The sequence below is a fragment of the Cloeon dipterum genome, chromosome 2, assembly GCF_949628265.1.
Source record: "Cloeon dipterum chromosome 2, ieCloDipt1.1, whole genome shotgun sequence".
Taxonomy (NCBI): Eukaryota; Metazoa; Arthropoda; class Insecta; order Ephemeroptera; family Baetidae; genus Cloeon; species Cloeon dipterum.
In genome coordinates, this window is record NC_088787.1 from 20,662,296 (window position 1) to 20,681,478 (window position 19,183).

The window sequence follows — 19,183 nt, forward strand, 5'->3', positions numbered from 1 at the left end:
TCACTGCAGACGAACAAACAAACAATATTCCGGGATTATCGAATCTCTCTGCTGCCACTGCGCCTTTCTGCTCGCTGCACGCAGATTTATTTTCCGCACGAGATACGATGCCCCCGCGTTCTCCACTGACACAATTTCACCCTACCAGCCCGACGGCGAAAGCGGTCTTTTGGGACTGATACTCATTTCTGCTTTGACGTTTCACCAAAATTGGAGCATCGGATCCCTTGCAATTTATTTGCAAAATAGTATTATTATTAAAGATGCTCAATTTATATAAAATTTTAAATTTATGCTAAATATAAAAGCTAATTATGCTTAGAGAAACATTGTTTTACACAATCCTGTCTTGGATTAAACAATTTTTAATTTAGAAATGAAAATTTTATATTTTATTGATTAAATTATATACCTGTGCCATTTAGGCGATATTTAGTAGGCAGAATATATATTTTATTAATCCAATCGATTAGTGCGGGTAATTTTAGCTATCGCATTTTCTGGGAAAAAGTATTTTGTTACCTTGACAAATGTCGAGATGAATTTACACATATAGACTTTAATAACACGATTTCAACTGTTGTTTGTTGACTTTGCAATTTACTTTACTATGAATTACTGTTTTATTTCAACAATTAAGCTTGTACCATCCTAACATAAAGCACTGAAGAGATATATAAATTTTTTAAACAAATAATAAATTGTCGTTATAAGCAAGTAATGCAATCCGCAAATTTATCGAAAATTTGAATGATAATTTAGGTTGAAGTATTTAATTTGAGGATACAACTATAATTATATATCTAAAAATGTGTATCAAAATTATTAATAAAAATACGAACATTTTATTCCGTATGAAAACGTATTAAATACTTTTACATTAAATAAATTAACCTTAACATAATCAAATATGTGCATATGAGATTTTACAAACTGGTATATTTAACACAAAATTAAAAATACTTTACAGTTCTGCGATCATAATTAAATTTATGTTTTAGCTTTCGCTTTATAATCTACATATATTTTTGTTTCTCCCACTCCGTAAAAATAAACAAGACCAAACCACAAGCCGCCCCCCTTGCATGCATGAGACGCGCGGAGTCATAATTAACAAAGTGGCTGTCTGTGTGCCACTCTCTTTCTTCGTATATATATGCAATGTTCCCTTGACACACACACACGACATTAGCATTTTCGTCGGCTGCATTTCGTGCATTCCCATTAGAATTCTGGTGCACGCGATCGTTTATCACACAAGCTGCAAGATTGATTGATTTAGTATGTGCACAGCAGCTACCCCCTCTCGCCGCTGGCAGGTGACCAAAAACTCTGACTCATTAGTCTGATTAAAAAGGCATTAAGCAAATAACATAGAATGCGTTCGTTCGCGCCGAGCAGACCCCGCAGCCCAGCGGCGGATGCAAATTTCTAGGAAAATTAACCGGATTTATGCACTGCCGTTTGACAGGTGTCAAAAGCAATTAATATTTAGTAAGCTTAACCAGTTTAAATATTTTATCTGCCTGTCTCATAGTAAAAATTTGAATTTTCATAGATAATAAAATTAAAAACCAAGGAACAGTGTTAAACTTTTGATTTTGAGTTTTCTTTTTGAATATTTTTATATATCAGTTTTTTAATTCCTCTCGTTGCGATCTTTCAAACGGAGTGAGATCTATGAGGTAATTAATTTCCGTTCTGGCGAAATAGAATATGATTTTCAATAAGAAGACAGTGCTCGCCACGGCCATGCAAACTTTGAAGCCGATTTTCTCGTAAATTTTAACGGCAACCTAGAGAGTAAAAAGTACATCACGTAAAGGCTTATTCACTCTTTTTTGTCAAGCTTTACTTTAAGTCGATTATTCACATTTGTTCGGCTGTTAGATGCGTTTCCGGCAGTTTTTGACAGTCAAATGTGTGGCTCAAAAGTCTTAAAAGTGCTTGATTCGTAGTATTGTGTGGTTTAAAAGAAAATTAGACGCAAGAAACTGTTTTAAGTTATCTCAGCCCTTGTGCGGTGATCATTTCTAGGATGCCAGAAAAGGGTCGATTCAGCGTGGGCTCGTTTCATTTGTGCACGCGGCAACAACATTTCACGCCACACAAATGACAAGGCGTAAAATTGCCAGGTACGAAAGGGCTAATTTTCCAGCAGCACACACTAATAAATTCATGCGGCGAGGGCAAGGGTCTCCTTTCATGACACCGCAAGCATTAAAAGAGAGGCGAACATAAACAGCAGGGGGTTTTATTTGCATTCCGACAGCCGAATGCAAATATTTAACAACAAAAGCGGCTCTCATTCATAATTGCACGCCGAATAGAGTCTCGTGCAAACTTTGGCTCGCTTCGCTCTTTCTGTGTATGCAAATGAAGGCGTCGGCGGACGCGGTGCATGAAATTTATGGGCTCTAGATGTCCGAGCAGAGATAAGCAGATGTCGCCCGGCCGCCACCGCCGCAGCCGTGTAATTAATTCATAACACACACAGGCATAGAGCCACCGAGGTGCTCACCAGAAAAATCGGCTGCAGCAACAGCCTGTGCCTGTGCAACACCCGCGCCGACAAAGGAAAACGGAAAAGCTGTCTCTGCCTGGAAATCATCCATCGATGTTAATTTCACTGCGAGCTGCCAAAAGTAGATGCGGATATTCTAATTGACTCGTTATTGCAGTGCAGAGAATCAAATGTAGGGGCAAATCAGTCTGCACTTGACCGCCAAACACCGCCAAGATTATCACTAACGAAAAAAATCCACTCAGCAATGCTAGCCAAAGGCTTTGTAATTAAATAACAGTCAAATTAGACTTTAAAAACTTGATAAAAAGCAATAAATAAAAAAAAACTACAATTGGTACAGAATTATCTGACACCAGAAACGTTGTGCAAAGCCCTCCAGTTGGTTCTGAGTTTCAATTACAAAGTACAATATCAAAATAACAGTATTTTCATCAGAGCCGACCTGGGCGTAATCATTTCGCATGGAATTTACTGAATTTATAGCAGTGTTTGTGCTCAATGATATTCAAAACTCGAAACAACACTTTAAATTACACTCATGATGGCTGTGTCGGCGGCGAGAAATTCAGTTTCCTGCTCGTCACTTTCCGCTGGTGCCAAGTGTTAATAAGAAAAACGTCATTCCGTCTGCCGCCCGGAGCATATGGCCGGCAACTCGTCCGCCGAGAGATAATTAAGCTCGTCTATTTGCCCGCGATTTATGGATGAGGCTCGGCGCGTTAAACGTTTAATAGTCGCTTGATTTCACTCTCGCTAACCATGTCCCGCGTGTCTGATTTGCACAATAGTGGGTATTAGCAAATATGCAGAGTCATCACAAAGGGCAGCTCGCAATACTTTATTTTTATATTTCTTTTTCTGCCACTCCAAACTCACTGAATACATTTCGTGCGATACTTTGTTTGCTTTGATGCTGACGCAAGTGTGCAGGAATTTATTTGTTCCAAGATCAAGGAGCGTTTCACTCTTAACAATCGGGAATGGGATCTCAAAATATTGTCGGGTACAAATATTTTTAATTTAATCGATCAGGCGAACGGTTATAACTGGAGAGATGCAGCTGCCGCTTCTAATTAAAAAAAAACAGCGTCCAGCGATTTAATTGCTTGTGGATTTGGAACGACTTATAAACCTAGATTATTTTATAATATTATATATGAAAATGGAAATCTAGAGATTTTTCCATTCGTCCTAGAAACCATAGATCCTAGATTGACCATATTTTTTTGCGTGTGATTTCAATTCTCCTTGCAAACTGGCTAATAGAGGCGCCACCATCAGACACCAATTTCAGCAGCTCATTGTCAGAAATTATTGAGACCTTCATAAATAGACTCATTTCTTATTCTTTTACTACAGCGGGTTATTTTTTTAAGAAATCACTCGCACACGTCTCCTTCAGATAAGTCACTAGCAAACGTGGTGTTGATCATGATGATGATGATGATGGGATTCAATGATGCGCACCACTTGATTATACATACAGTGTGCTGTGAAAGTGGAGCGTAATCCCCAAGCACGGTGAAAACCAATGTTGCATCTCGTCTCAAAGGAGCTTCCAGCGCGGGCGAATATATTCTTTCGCGTGCGATTTGCAAGTTTAATTCCGTCAAACTTAAGAGCTCGTGCATGCTGAAATCAGAATTCGAAATGTCTCAAATCAAATCACTCGGCGCTGAGATGAAACCGCGGCGCGCGATCTCATTACAATTGTAGATGAGAGGAGCGCAACACACGCGCTTCATAGTGCTCGCAATCATGCGCGGCACCTGCTTAATTAAGCACCGCATTCAATCGAAATACCTAGCTCAAAATGTGTTGGTGTTTTTGCACCAACTTTCGGAGATTGAATTCAGCTTTGGAGGGTTGTAGTGCTAGACTGAAGGCAAAAAATGATATGGTTCACTTCAATGCAAGGAAAACCAGGGAGTAAATTCTATAAATTTATAATAATAATAATAACAACAACAATAATAGATTTATTTGGCTCTCAGCTTGCACATAATTTTATTCGTATCTCTAAACGGCATGTGAATCAAGTTAAGTGGTCGACATTTTTTATTCGACAATTTAGTAACTTGAAATATGGTCCAAATTTTCAATTTTGGTTTTAAAATGTAGTTTTTGATCAATTTTGGTGAGTTTTGATTCAAATTTGAAGTTTTAAAATAAAAAAAGAATCAGTCGATATAGTAATTTTTTACATTTTAATTGTTCTGGACTCTGCATAAAAAAACAAGCAATGCACTAATTAAATAATTTCTTATATCAAAAATGTTAAATTCCTATTTTTTCGCGTTGACCAAAACTTTAATCTAGATTTGCATGCTCCCAAAAATATCCTGAGGTTTTTTTTTGTTCCAAAGGGGCCAAAAGCTTGCGAAACCTTTTGCTGATTGCGCAAAGGAAAGGATACTCCATCCCAGTTTTCCTGCTTGCGAAATCGGCGTCAAGTACTGTCAACGCAGTAGCAACGATGTCAACAGCTTAATAGGCCAACAAGGCGATGATAATGCAGATAATTCAGTCGGCCGCTGCTGTTGACGAGGCGAACGCACGCACCAAGCAGCGCGTGGCACTTATTTAACAATGCTCTTGTCCCCAGGACCCCACACTCACAACTTGCTCAACTAATTTTAGCGGCCCACGGAATGTGAGCAACAAAGAGAGTAGAGCGCGCCAGAAGTCCACAAGCGTCGCCTCCGCAGTCCCCAAGCCAACTAAAAGCAGAGCTAATGTTAGCAAAACAAACGGACGCCATTCTTTTATTGCGAATCACCAAATTGGACGCTACGATGGATGAGAATAGTTAGCTTGTTGTTCTAATTAAGAGGCCGCAATGATGTATCCAACAGCATTGGCTCATTTGTTTAAAAAAGTTGCTTGAGACTTGCTCGTGACTCACTAACTGCTTTGAATGAAGTCTTTCCTCGATTAGCTTGTTAAATTTAATGTTGTACTCTGAGAAACAAGATAAAACACGCCCTTCTGAGGAGGTGGCAAGAATTTAGGAAACAAATAATGCGTTTAACGGTCGTTTGTCTCGATGAGAGGCTGACACACACGTTCTCCAAAGTGCCGTTGAAAAATTCGTGGCCGCGCAGCGACAGAAAAAGTGGTGAGAGTCGACGAATTATTTTTTGTCGCTGCCATCGCCGCCGCGTGCCAAGCGCGGCGAACAAGATTTAGGGGCGGCGATGTTTGCTAAATAAGGGAGATTAAGGGATTACGCCGCTGTCGAGCAAATGAGATTTTTGCCTCGGCACCAAATTATAACTCGTGTGTTTTTGCCCTACGACTCGCACTCCATTTTTCACAGCCGGCCCCCAATCTGTTTAGTCACGCGCATTAAAAAATGATTCGTCAAGTTGGCGTGGAAAATTCGCCGGCCGATGCGAAAGTCGCGTTGCGCGCACAGAGTGCGGCGTCAGCGCCTAATGACACCCGGCAGCCGCAATTATTTTTGAGTTTTGCTACACGCAGCAGGGTTAAAAAATGTGCTCTCAACAGCAGAAACGCGCCGGGCGCTCGTTTAATTTACGAAATATCGCAGCCCGCAAAAAACTGTCACGGTTTCGACTCTCGACGTCGCTTTTTCGCTTTCTCGAACTCGACACTGACTTTCCGTGTGTACGTCTCCTCGTTGATGCAGCCGAGCGTTTTGGCGAATGCCGCCCTGAACCGTGCGTTCGTCGACACGTAAATCAGCGGGCACAGCACGCAGTTGCAGTAGCCAAGCCAATGCACAGCCTGCGAACAAGAAAAAAATAAAATCAATCAGATAAATTGAAACTGAAGCATAATACTAGACAATTTATAATGCTGCTCTTGACCTCTGTGAGAGAGTGAGCGCAAAATGTTGTTAACCAACTGTAACGCACGTTGAAATATTATCAGGAAAAGAGGATTTCTTTGTAACGTTGTATTGATTGATTGGCATTATTTGACGAAGTAATTTATTTTAATTTCCTTTTTAAAAATCAAATTCTAAGTGAGATTTAGACCAGATAAAAGCAATTTTAAATTAAAACGGCCGGAAAGTGTCAAAGAGATAACGAAAATGTCGCGTTAGACACATACAAGGAAATTAAATAAATTACTCATTCGTTTGAATAGCTTACGTGTAAATTTCATCAAATGCCAATCAATCAATACAACGTTACGTCTTGACAAAAATTTATAAAAATGTTGGAACCAGACAGCAATATTTTTTGAGAATATAATACAAGTAGTGGTTTTTCAGTTAATACCATTAAATTGCATACATATTAACACGATATTATTTAAATTCCTTAACTTGGTAGAATTTACAATTAATTACAAACAATATTAGACCATTAAAAAAGTCTCATATTAAAACAGCCCTGATTATTCCCCTCAAACTCACCTTAAAAACCCATCTGGCGCAACAGTATTCGGGGTAAATGGCCCTCACCATGATTGCCACAAAGAATGGGGCCCAGCAGACGACAAAGATGGTCATGATGATGCCGATGGTGTTGGTGGCCTTGCACTCGGACTGAAACGGAATCTTGGGGTCCAGCTCAGGGTAGTTGACCTGCAGGCTCTTGAAGATGAGCTCAAACTCCTTGGTAGTGCGCCTCGAGTAGGAGTAAATGCGTCTGTAGACGACTAACATGCAAGCGCTCGGCAGCACGAATGACAGGGCCGAGAATGTGAACGAAAGGCTCGGCGGGAACTCGGCGATGCACAGCGTGCGGTTCTGCGTGTCCATGCGGAGGCCCACGCGGTGGAGATCAGCGGTCCACGGCACTAAGAACACGCCCGTTGACAGAATCCACGCCAGCACGTTTGCCAATATAACAACCTTCCTGGTGACGAACCTCAGGTAGAAAGTGGCGTACTGAACAGTAGGAGGAAATTTTCAGAACAAAGTTTGATAGCAACGGTTGAATTCTCAATAGAATTTTGAGTTTTTGAAAAAATTGTTGGCCTCCAAAATTTATCAAAAAAATATTGCTTGGTGAAGAAAATTAAATTTTATTTAAGCAAAAGGCCAACTTATTAATATCGACCAACAATAAACTTTCCCTCGATTAAGTCCTATTTTGACTCACCTTCATGTGGATGTACCTGTCGACGGAAAGGGCGAGCAGCGTGAAAATGGGCACTGTGACCAGCGTGATGTCCGAAGCCAGCCATAGGTCGCACAGAGCGTTGCTGAAAGGCCAGTAACTGAGCAGGTCATCGACGGCGGCCAGCGGCACCACCAGCACGAAGGTCAGCAGGTCGACCACGGTCTTAGAGCCGATGAACATGTAGCCTACGCTCTGCATCGATTTGTCAACGTGGATAGCCACCAGGATGACAAAGTTGCTGATCACGCTACACAACATGACAATTCCTGGAGAAAGATATTATCGTGAGTTCTCATTGCACTTGCCAATCCCAGCAAAGATTGCCAGGCTCAGAGGCTCGGTCAGGATCTGCTGCACGCCTTCATCCATTTTTTATCCTTAACAGTTTGCCTTTAATTCTTTTGTTCGGCAAGCATTGTTGTTCAATTGTTAGATTTCAAAATGAAAATTACGTATGTAACAAATAGTACATAAAGCAATCAGTTTTATTAATATAAAAATTTTAATGAATTTCAACATTATTTTGAACTGAGCGATAGTGAATCACAATCCACAATAAATCTAGTTCATCAGTTTGAGTCTCTGTCCTTGTAAAAATCAGATATTCGTGGCATGGCAGCGATGGACGATTGCCAAACAAACATTAAGAACGCCGCCCGAATCTTCTTATCCATCAAACCGTATATTATTGGGTTCAGAGCGCTGTTCACAAAGCCCATCCAAATTCCAATCTGTTTTACAAACTCGTTAAGGATCTCAAAAAAAAAAAAATGTATCACCTTGAACGCCAGGTCAGAGCAGCAATTCTGATTGAAGCTATGCAAGATTTCAACGACGAAAAAGGGCAGCCAACAGACGAGGTAGGATCCCATGATGAGGCCGACGGTCATGGCCGCCTTGTAGTCGTTCCTGAAGCGCTGCAACACCGTGAGCGCCGGCCTGTTCTCGACGTCATCCGCTCTCAGTAGGGATTTCTTCAATTTGCGGATCTCGTCAGAGGCCGCCTTTGCCTGCAGGTAGAGCCGCGTGTAGATGTAGACCATGGCGGTGCAGGGCAAGCCGAAGTTGAAGAAGGATACCATCAGGGCCGAGTACGGCATGAACTTGGCCAGGCACACCATCTTCTCGCCCTCCAGCTCGTGGTGGTTGTACATGTGGCTTAGGTACATTGGAACGGCGATCGTCACGATCGAGGTGGTCCACACGGCAATTAGGGTCAGGGCCACTAGTTTCTTTGTCATCCAGTGTGAGTAGGAGAATGGCATCTGCATCAAATTTAGGACAATGGAAAAAAAATAGATTTTCGCTTACCCTGATGCTCATGTACCTGTCAACAGCGAGCAACATGATGGAGAGTAAGGAGGCTGTGGAGAAGGTGAGGTCGACGACGATGGTCACGTCGCACATGATCTCACTGTACGGCCAGAAGCCGAGGAAGTCCTGGTAGGCCTCGCGAGGCACCGCGAACGTCAACACCACTAGATCGGCCACGGCTAGCGAGCAGATGAAGCAGCAGGTTGAGTTTCGCAGCCGATGGTCCAACCACACCGTCGCCAGGATTGTCAGGTTGCTCAGCACGCCGAGACTGGTGATCAGACCTGATTTTTCTGGCCATCATAGTTGGCCATAGCTGGAAAATGTGACTCACTCAAGAGGGCCAAGACCATAATCGAGTTTGTTTTCGGCTCGTTAGCAACGACGCTTTCAGGAATCAAAGACGACATGTTTAGCTATGTGTATTGTGGCAACAATAAAAATTAATTGAACAATTATCAACATGAAAATTTAATATTTAGGTGTTGAATAGCAGCATGAAAAAAGTTGAATGAATCGCCTGCAAGGCCGCGAGTATGCAACCTGCGTGACGTGCTCGCTTTTGCAGCAACATTTTTGCGATAAATGTTTAAATTATAAAAGAAATCGGAATCCAAAAGTTGCAAAGACAACATTAGTTCCAACGAAAATGTTTGTGCGTGGATATTAACTGAAAACAGGAAGACCTGCTCTTTGAAACTCGGTGAAATAGGCTTTGAGAAGCGTGCGATGCAAAGACAAACAGCATTTATGTCTGCGTATGTGCACAGCATAATTAAATTCGATGACAAAGTTTGTAGCGAGAGCGAACGGAGAGAGGGTATCAAGTGCGCTGGCAATTGAAAGGAAGTGCGGTGGTGTGGCGCTATCATTTGATGCTGAATTGCCAGCGCCTAAACCACAGCAGGTGCAAGCCGTAAATCCAGCGACGGCGCGTAATGCACACCATTCGCACTCTCTATTTCCCTCGCTTGCCTTGCGTGTAATGAATTTACTCTCGCGTTTAATTCGCAAATTAAGCGCCGGCACTTCAAAGCAGTACGGAGCTCTTAACGAATTTCGAGTTCCAACAAATAATTATGAAATGAAACAATTTGACTTCTCTTCCTTAGTGCAAAACATCTTTTTTATAATTGGTTGTGTGCCTGAAGAGACACTTTAGGGAAGCTTATGATATTAATACCCAACACTTTCCATCTAAACAATTTTTCGGTCCAAATTGGAATTCCAGTGTGCTGGAAAAGTTTGTCTCGGAGGCCAAGCAAACATTTTAATTTTAGGCTTGTTTTCACGCTTTGTGGCCAATTTAGCGGCGGCGCCACTCTTTTGTTTCCCTCCAGGCCTAAAAATAATTCCTCCCATCAAAGTAAAGCCACGAAGGCCTTCGAGTGGACAAAAACTTAATTAAAACCGCAATGCCGAGCATTTTCAAGGAGACACGCTCTGCTGTTTTGCTTGGCGGGGCGGAAAAAATCCGGATTTAGATAGTCGCACGCGTGCGCGCGTAGGAATTTCGGCACATTTGCATTGAAATAACAAGAGAAATGAAAAAACACACATGCACACACACACACACTCGTCCCCGTCAAAGTCAACTTCGACGCGATATTATTATCAGCGGGCAACGGAGCAAAAAGACGTTTTGTCAGATGCCACCACGCATCACAAAAGGATTATTTTCACTCGTTCTATCTGCCAAGAGAACGAAAACAAACCGTGCCAATTGTTTAACTTTTAGAATCAGTCCAGTGTGGCAAAAGCGAGTCATAAAAAGAACGTGTTTGAAAAATCCGTTTACATTGGTCCGGTCTCGTACGCGCGCACTAAAGAGCGATTATTTGAGAGAGAAGCTCAGCAAAAAGCGGCTTTTTATTTCGGCGACGTGAATCATGCCATCAGACAGAGAATATAAGAGACTTTCAAAGCAATGGCGATAGGTAGGGTTGAAATTCAAAAGGGGAAAGGCACATTAAAGATGTGATGACGTGGTTTTGATTTTTCAAGCTCTAACTTGGATATGTAGTCAAAATTGTGTTTGACTGACAAGAAAAAATGCAAAACTTTATTTCGGATATTGTGTCGAAGCAAAATAAAGTGTTGCAATTACAAATAACACATTAATCAAAGGAGAAGCCACTTCTTCCTCACTTCATATTTGTTCCTGAGTTCTACATTATGGGTAGTACATAATTAGAAGTTGGGGCATTTTAACTCAAATATTTACTCTTCATCATTGGCTCAATTAAAAACCAATCAGTCATGTACCATATTGGTGCGTCTGTTCAGAGCCAAATTGAGTAAATTAATTAAACTCTATCCTCAAACATAACGTTCCAAAATTTATAGAAACCACTCACAGATAATTTTTGCTTTCAACAACACAAATTTAAAGCAACAAAAATTAAATTAACAGTCCCGAAAAGAAAAAAATAGTTTGTGTATAGCATGTCCCACTCTCCGTCCTTCAATTACGAACAAAGCTCTCGACCGCACTTGTCTTCGCGAAAACAAAGTCAGTCACCTCCCACAGCAGTAAAGGAGAAGTAATTTCATTTCGAGAGTAAATAACGCAAATCCGTCGTCCACCCGCCAAGCTGGCGAGCAGCCAAAATCTCGGGAGAGCTGGTTATTTATTTGCTGCTTGACGCAAGTGAGCTCAAAATCATTTAAAATTTGTCTCTTTAATTTGGCTTCCATTTCGATTGAAGTGACGTTGAGACGTCTCTCCAACGACCTTGATTTTGCAACAGGAAAAAATATCAGAAAGGGTCGAGTGAAAAGAGGCCTTGACAGCCAAGCTGCGAATGTAACCGAGCTGTTTGCGTGTTTGGCACGATTTCAAGCGTTGGATGCGTTGCGGGATACAAGACGCGCGCGGCTGGCAGGTAAAGTTTTGCCCTAGCTCTGCTGGATTTGCTGCTGCAGCGGTGGCGGCGGCGGCCGAGATGAAAGGGCCGCGCGCTGAAATTGAGAGGCAGAAAATGAAGATGATGAGGCGCTGGCTGCCGGCTGGATGTGGCGCAGGGGCGCCGGCCGGGCTTATGTTTCGCTCCTGCTAATTTAACTCGGCTTATGAAGTCTTACACAATGTGCCAAGGCCTTGCTTTTTTCCGCGTGTAGAGTTGCTAAAAGTTTAAACGCCGCACGCGCACAATGACGTTTGACGAAATTTGCGCCGTCCCCCGCGTGCACGCACGTGTTCGCGATTTAAAATTCAATGACTCGGGGAAAAACGTGTGCCTGAAAGCACGTCTAGGCCTCTGCTTTGTGCATGCATGCATGCGCCGGCAGCACAGAATCAGACATTATTAATTGCTTAAATTTCATTGTGTACCCTGCAGCACAGAGACTCGCAAAGTGCGTTGGAACTCGCCCAAAATAGCGCCCGTTGCGCTGGGCTTGCTTTTATTCAAAAATCCAGGATGAAGTTCTGGTAAAATTTGCTCTGAGCTTTTCCATTAACGGCAATAGCATAAGCCAACACAAAAAGCGTTCATATCCAGGCATTTCAATAAAAGAATGTCTGATTTTCAGGTTTAGGGATATAGAAATGTTTAAAAATGGGTAATTTTAGCCGATTTAGAGCTTTATTTGGTATAAGTTTTTAGATAATTTTGGAGCAAATTCATGTTGTCTTTTGGTCCTATTTCAACTGTGCCAATAATATCAGGGATTATTTTACATGCTTTTACCTTCCAAAATTAAGATGAACGATCAAATTCAAATCTTTATTAATTTTTTTGGTTCAAATCTTCCCACTCTCCAACAGCTCAAAAAGGATTAAATAATTTAAATAAGAAAAATTTCCCAATATAATACACGATATTTCTCTGGTTTAACTCGGTTTTCAAACTTGTTTTTTTTTCAAAAGCAATAAAATTAAAAGAGACCCACCATGAAGAAAAAACATCTTTAGAAACCAAATATTTGCTAATATTGCATTGTAAACTAGATATGGCTTAATTCAGTTACATTTCTCAACAGAATATTGACAATTTTCTAATTCTGATATTAACAGGTGTTCGGGAGTATTTTTCAAAATGTAGATTTTAAATTGTTTTGAGATAATCTGACAGTTGTAAAATCGCGTGATTCGTGCTCATTTTGTAGCTAAATCAACAGAGAACAGGAAACCCCCTTCGGATTGCGGTTTAGAAACCTTTTCATTTTTCAATTAGTGTAAATTTAGAGGGTGCAAAAAAGCTCCAAAGCAAGCCAGTGAGTAATATCCGTTCTTGGAAACCAGACAAAAATGCCCACAATGAAATTGTGTTTCATCATCTCTCATTAATCCCCGCTTGTCAACACTTTAAAAAAGAACAAACTGCCCTTTCTGCCTTTTCCTCGAATCAACATCTAGAAATTTAGTTAAACGCCTGCTGCTGCGTACATAAAATCCCGAATTCCCAGGGTAAATAGAGAAAATATTATTATTCCCATCAGATGCTTTACGAGTTCAGCCCCTGCGTCTGGCATGTGTGTGTTCATAGAGATAGAAAGTGCCATCTTTCTCAGTTGATACTAAAACACGAGAGAGAGAGAGAGAGAGAGAGATCCGGATGAAAAAGTATCATCATAAAAGCGGCTGACAGGCAGCGTGTGTGTGAGAGAGAGTTTATGCTACAGTCGGCGGCGATGATGCGTTTATGTATTTTATTATTTATCAACACACGCGCGCTCACGCAGTGGTGGCAGTGGCGGGCTCGACACATAAATGGAGCGCATCACATAAATACCGCGGACTGCTCGTCAAAGTCAAAATCACTCGAATAATCCGCAGCAGAATGGACTGGATTTGTGCAGGGAACCATCCTGCTATATGCTGCAGCGTAGGTCTGCTCTGTGATTTCGTGTGCCAGATTAATTCCTGCGAGTCTGGATTTTTCCCGACGGCGGTCGAAACAGCAGTTTGAATTTATTTTTAATTCACATCTCCAAATCTAAAAAAAAAATGTTGGAAATTAACACTAACATGAAGAGCACACTGAAAAAACTTATTTTTTTCTTACTATGGCAACCTAAAAAGTATAAAATTAGAACAAATTAAAGTCAGCTTCAATTCGTTACATTTCTGCACATGATATTCCTAGGCATTTTTCTGTTGGAAAATTTTGGAAAAAACACGATCGCGTCCAAATGTATGCAAATCAAATAAGATTCCAAAAATGTAAAGTTTATTGATATCGATATCCAACCCCTTTTTAAGAAATTATGGTAGTTGGAAATTTGTTATAAATTGATTTAAATCACGGAAGCGTGGATCTAAGAAACAAAGAACCACAAATATTCCTTTGGAGAAATGTCTTTTATATAAAACACTTTAAAATAGTAGCCAAAAAAGCCATTATATCGATTTCATCCTTTTGGAAAATACCAAAATGATATAAAGCAATATTATAATTTCAGATTTTAAATATTAATAAAAATGATAAATTATGTTGATTAAAAATTATGGCTGGATATTATGTCGATTAAAATAATTTTTTCTAACATAAATATTTTTGATTTCACCGCTCGCGGCGATTTAAAAATAACAAATGTATTAATTTGAACCTATTCCTGTGTGTTGATTTTGCTCGCTGAGGGCCCACAATACGCAGGAGGCCTCGCAATGTGCGCATTTCACCCCCACAATACACATTCATTAGCGCGCGGCCGCACTCACTCAGTCATCAAATCGCACGCAGAACTATGAAGTGCCGACCTGCCTGCTCATCTGTCAGTGTTTGAGTGAGATATCAGTGCACGTGTGCGCGTTTAGTTTGGCTTCGTTTTCAATTAATGGCAGGCGTCATGCAAATTCGACCCCTCAGCACGCTCCCACGCTGGTGCGAAATCAAAGGTAGAATTATTATTCAAATTGGACTCTGCATTTTTAGCGGCGTATCGCGGATAAAATGCGGCGTGTGACAGCGATTGAGAGCTTTCTGTGAAATGAATGTGAACACCATGCAAATTTATGTGGAATTATCAGATCGGAAAATAGAATGTCAAGCGCGTAATCGATATACTAAACCGCGCGCCCATCTCTTTGATGTAGTTTTCAATTTAGGCATTTCATCATACGGATCCGATATTTTTACAGCCTAGCTTTCCGCAGTAATGTTATTATGTTACGGTAATTGCTTTTGTAACACCCCTTCGTATTAGCATGGAAATTGGGTTTCACATTCATATTTTCCAAAATTTTATAATTTATCAGCTGAAGTATTATACCTGTTCATTCATTCATGTACATTGCAAATAGACTGTTTTGCTATCAGGCAGCTTTTCTATTTCAGAGTGCGCTCTTGTTACCTTTACTTAAAATACTATCTAAATATTAGGAAAAAGCTTAAAATTCCCCGGGTTACCATTTTAATTTTGGAGAAAATCGGCTCAAATGTATGCTGCAGATAAACCGTTAGCTTGTAAAGCTCTCTACTGTAACTTCTTATTGGCATGGTAAGTAGAGCAGAATTGATTTTAGGCACCAAATGAGCGAAAATCACGCAATATTAAGAATAGCATCCATTTTTGGTGAAAACTAGTTTTTAGCAAAATAAATCTTTTTTCAGACGGTTCTGAAGAATGGATTTGGAAGAATGGAATTGTTAATCTAGAAAAGGGTCAGATGTGTATGTTACTGATCATTATTTTAAGTGTTGGACGTAATTACTTTTTTCTAAAAAATCTTGCAGTGAATCCCAAACCTTCTTGGAACTGTTCTTAATTAATAAGAATTCTTCTTCGAAAATTAGATGGTTGCATTCAGTCTGATGAAAAATTATTTTAAGAAACGCGAATGTGTCAGAAAACCTATTTTATGTTAATATGACTACATCTTTTTGTAAAATTTTTAAATTTGGATTCATTAATTGATTGGCAAATAAATTTCTGAATGTGGTCTTTTTCTAAAAAAATATTTACCTTTTTTCCACAGATTTTTCTTGGACTCGCGGCTCTCCAATGCGATGGAAGGAGGAAGCACAGGAGCAACAGCCAGTTTTCGACAAGACAGACGTGAAAAGTGGCGCCACAATCACCGTGCAGGTCGGCCAGACGGCTTACCTGCCCTGCAGGGTCAAACACCTAGGAGACAAAGTTGTGAGTTAGTCTATAATAAACGGGATCAGTGAGGGCAAATTGATGCGTTCCGATGGGGAATTATTATTTATGTCAGACACGTGCTTTATTTTCCTCTCCATTTATTATCCTGACTGAACAATATTTCATTAGTACGGCGATAAAAGTGTTACACCGCTCGTGAAAATTTCAAAACAATACGCCACTGCTCGCACTCGAGGCATACGCACGGAGTTCCGCGGCTTTTGAAAAATCATTTCCAGCGTCTTGCTCCTTTTATTTTCGCCCATTAATCATTTCAGGCTAATTTCGCCGGAGTGGAAAATAATTTTTCACTGCGACATAAATATTTTGGCCAAGCAGACACGATAACGCGCGTGCGGTAATTAAGCCCCGAGGGCAGCCCTAATTATCTCTTGCACTCCGAAACAAGCCCCGAGCCGAGGATTTTTAGTGTAGCGCGCCGCGGATTGTAATCATTCCGCCCTTTGTTTATTTATAAATACAATTTTTCGCAGCTTTGCTAATTATAAAGAGCTTAATGCACACGGCACGCCGACTGCTTTGTTCTCCGACCTGAAAATTTCATTTCCGCATCAGACGTTTAATTATTTAAGAATGATAAAAATTAAATTTTGAATTGTTGAAATGAGATCCTGACATTGTATGTTCCTCGTTACCAAGAGCGTCAATTTATTTCATTACTATAGGTTTGGCTAAATTTACATCTCTTTTTCATAATGCTTCTTATTTGCATAAATTCTTGTTTTCACCTGGATGTTACTGACAAATGTAAATGTAGTTATTGTAATGCTGATCTGTATAGTATGTACCATATTCTTGACTGTCCTCTAAAACCTTTGACTTTAACCAAAGCAGCCTCATATAAATGCTGGAAATAGTTGTACGCTGTTGGCGTTTAATAAATATTCTAATCTTTTCATAATGCAATATTAAAGAATTAAAACAAAAACTGTATTAAAATTTGATTGTTCTGTATTGTAATGTCTGCACATTGGCGAAAATTGCATTCAAATATGTTAAAATGAAGCTAAAATTTTAATTTCATCCGCAAGGAATGGAGAATAGACCAGCAAAAAATAAGCTGGGAAATAGGAAATCATATTTCGAGGTGGAGTGGAAAATGTTTTCAAGATTGCGTAAGGCCAGTTTTGAAAAAATTTCTAAATATTCATGCAAAATGAAAAAAAAATATTTGGTCATTCTTCATATTCTTAGCATTTTCAAAAGATCTTTAAAAATAACATTTAGAATGAAAAGAGACTGTTTGTGTCAAAATAAAATTGTTGTCTAAAACATTTCGAGTATTCTAGATTTTGCAAAAGTCATATATTTTCCTTTTTATCAATTCCAGTGGTAAGCATTTCATGCGATAAATTTGTACCTTAATTCAGAAGAGTTTTTGCTCTATTCCAACAAATCGGATCAAATTGCTTTTTCATAATGCGGTGGTGGCAGCGTTTGCGTCATCAATCATTAGTTGACCAAATCGCCCTTTGAGAAGCAAATGCTTTGAAATCGCAGCCAGGGACTCTTTGAGCCGCAGTCACGAGGGCAAAACAGCTCAATTTTTCATCGACCTGCCGAGTCAAAGTCAGTTGAGCCGATATAGAATTCCGTTTAATTGACGTCACAGGGCTCAACTTGTGCCGCAGGAATCCAGTGCGGCTTTTGTCGCGTTCTTTTGTTTCAAACGGCGGCCGGCGCCATGCTCTCCCTAGCTCCAGCCGGAGGGGGCAGCCAGGGATCAAAAAGCAAACACGCTTATTATTAACAATAAATTCTCTCTCTCATTCAACACTGCTCCTCGAGTAGAGCCCACAAGGCAAAATAATCCGATTAATCCGGCCGTATACCACCAGTTAAACGCCGCGTGTGTTTTTGTGTGTCCTTCAAAGAGGCGTATCATTTATAAACTAAAGTGTGTCACCGAAATGCGACTCGCTTTTCCTTTGCAGTTTCAATTCTGACCGTCATTATTTATTCAAACGGCGTGCAAATTCACCTTTCCGGATTTGGCAGCGTTATTTATATGGTGCGCTCGCGAGTGATATTTACTGCATGTGCCCCGCGCGTACCATTCGTCATTCACGGCCCCATGTTTTCCTTTCAAAAATATCAGCTAAAGGATCCTGCAGAATGAACAATATTAAGGTAATTTTTCACTTTGTTTGGGTGGTTCCAGAATTTATTTACCTTAACAAAGATATGTACATGTATATACTCATAATTCATTATTTTATTTTTAACACATTTGACTTTATTTGGCTGAATTGTGAATTCAGAGGAATCAAGATACTTATTTATTTATTTATTTATTTATTTTACTCTAAGCAATTGATGTATAGTTATATTAATGTAAATTTCAAAAGAAGCAATTAATAAATTATTGCTCAATTTTATTTATATAAATATTAATTTAAAAATAAACTTTATTATGGTGTTAATGAAAATATGTCTTTATTTTAATTACTTGTGTTTTGTTTATTACAAATGTTAGAATTTAAATAAATTAGTAAATAAATAGAAGTATCTTAAAAATTACATAAGCTAACAATTATTTTCAAGTAGATATTAAGTGGACTTTACTTGTAAGTTTGATCTTGCCTTTAAAACAATTAGAACAGTTGATTTTTTTTTCATTAAAAGATATTATGTTGTATTTTTTGCTTTCAAAGAGAGGATCAAATTTGCTTCGAAGAAATCAAATCATATTGAAATTTTTTTCTAGAGTTGCAAAATTAAGCTAGAATTTTAAAGATTGGACCAAATCGTCATCAATTATGATTATGCTCATCTCATTTTAATAGTGATCAAAATTTTGATTAAAAATTCAGTCGTTTTTGCGGATAAATTTCTATTGTTTTAACTTCTCTAGTGAATTTTTAAGAAATTATGATCCAAAAGAGCGATAAGCAATGAAACTTGAAGGACACCAAGTGTAATTTTCCTTCAAATTCGTAAACAAAACACTTACATTTTTTGCAACTCCTCTTACCCAAATACATGCAAAGTATGAAAATAAGATACCAATGAGTCGATTTGGTCCAAACTCTAGTGTATCTATAGACCGCTGCGGTTCAATAGCATAAAAGTAGTGAGTGCCGGGCATAAATTTCCTCGCTGAACATCTTTATAGTGTAGTTTCGTATTAGAT

At 39.6% G+C, this 19,183-nt stretch overlaps 3 protein-coding genes across 3 annotated transcripts in view; 1 reads left to right on the forward strand and 2 right to left on the reverse strand.

Moving 5' to 3' along the window:
* LOC135937839 (titin-like) overlaps positions 1-19,183 on the forward strand; it is a 50,137-nt gene that overhangs the window by 18,299 nt on the left and 12,655 nt on the right. Inside the window, exon 2 of the mRNA XM_065481112.1 lies at positions 15,863-16,026. Coding sequence (XP_065337184.1) covers positions 15,863-16,026 — 164 coding nt within the window. The remainder of the gene's footprint in view (positions 1-15,862; positions 16,027-19,183) is intronic.
* LOC135935766 (dopamine receptor 1-like) lies at positions 6,095-8,017 on the reverse strand. Its single transcript, XM_065478318.1, has 4 exons — positions 7,932-8,017; positions 7,606-7,892; positions 6,915-7,391; positions 6,095-6,277 (listed from the first exon to the last, which is right to left on the reverse strand). The coding sequence occupies exons 1-4, from the start codon at positions 7,993-7,995 to the stop codon at positions 6,095-6,097; spliced, it is 1,011 nt and encodes a 336-aa protein (XP_065334390.1). The 5' UTR covers positions 7,996-8,017.
* Positions 8,140-9,350, reverse strand: LOC135935769 (dopamine receptor 1-like). Its single transcript, XM_065478324.1, has 4 exons — positions 9,275-9,350; positions 8,938-9,233; positions 8,406-8,891; positions 8,140-8,357 (listed from the first exon to the last, which is right to left on the reverse strand). The coding sequence occupies exons 1-4, from the start codon at positions 9,348-9,350 to the stop codon at positions 8,196-8,198; spliced, it is 1,020 nt and encodes a 339-aa protein (XP_065334396.1). The 3' UTR covers positions 8,140-8,195.

Coding starts and splice junctions, on each gene's coding strand:
- LOC135935769 (XM_065478324.1), bottom strand. CDS start 9,350: ATGTCGTCTTTGATTCCTGAAAGCGTCGTTGCTAACGAGCCGAAAACA. Junction 8,892..8,937: donor ACAGGTACATGAGCATCAGG/GTAAGCGAAAAT, acceptor AATTTGATGCAG/ATGCCATTCTCCTACTCACA. Junction 8,358..8,405: donor GCTCTGACCTGGCGTTCAAG/GTGATACATTTT, acceptor TTTGTAAAACAG/ATTGGAATTTGGATGGGCTT.
- LOC135935766 (XM_065478318.1), bottom strand. CDS start 7,995: ATGGATGAAGGCGTGCAGCAGATCCTGACCGAGCCTCTGAGCCTGGCA. Junction 7,392..7,605: donor ACAGGTACATCCACATGAAG/GTGAGTCAAAAT, acceptor CCTACTGTTCAG/TACGCCACTTTCTACCTGAG. Junction 6,278..6,914: donor GCGCCAGATGGGTTTTTAAG/GTGAGTTTGAGG, acceptor TCTTGTTCGCAG/GCTGTGCATTGGCTTGGCTA.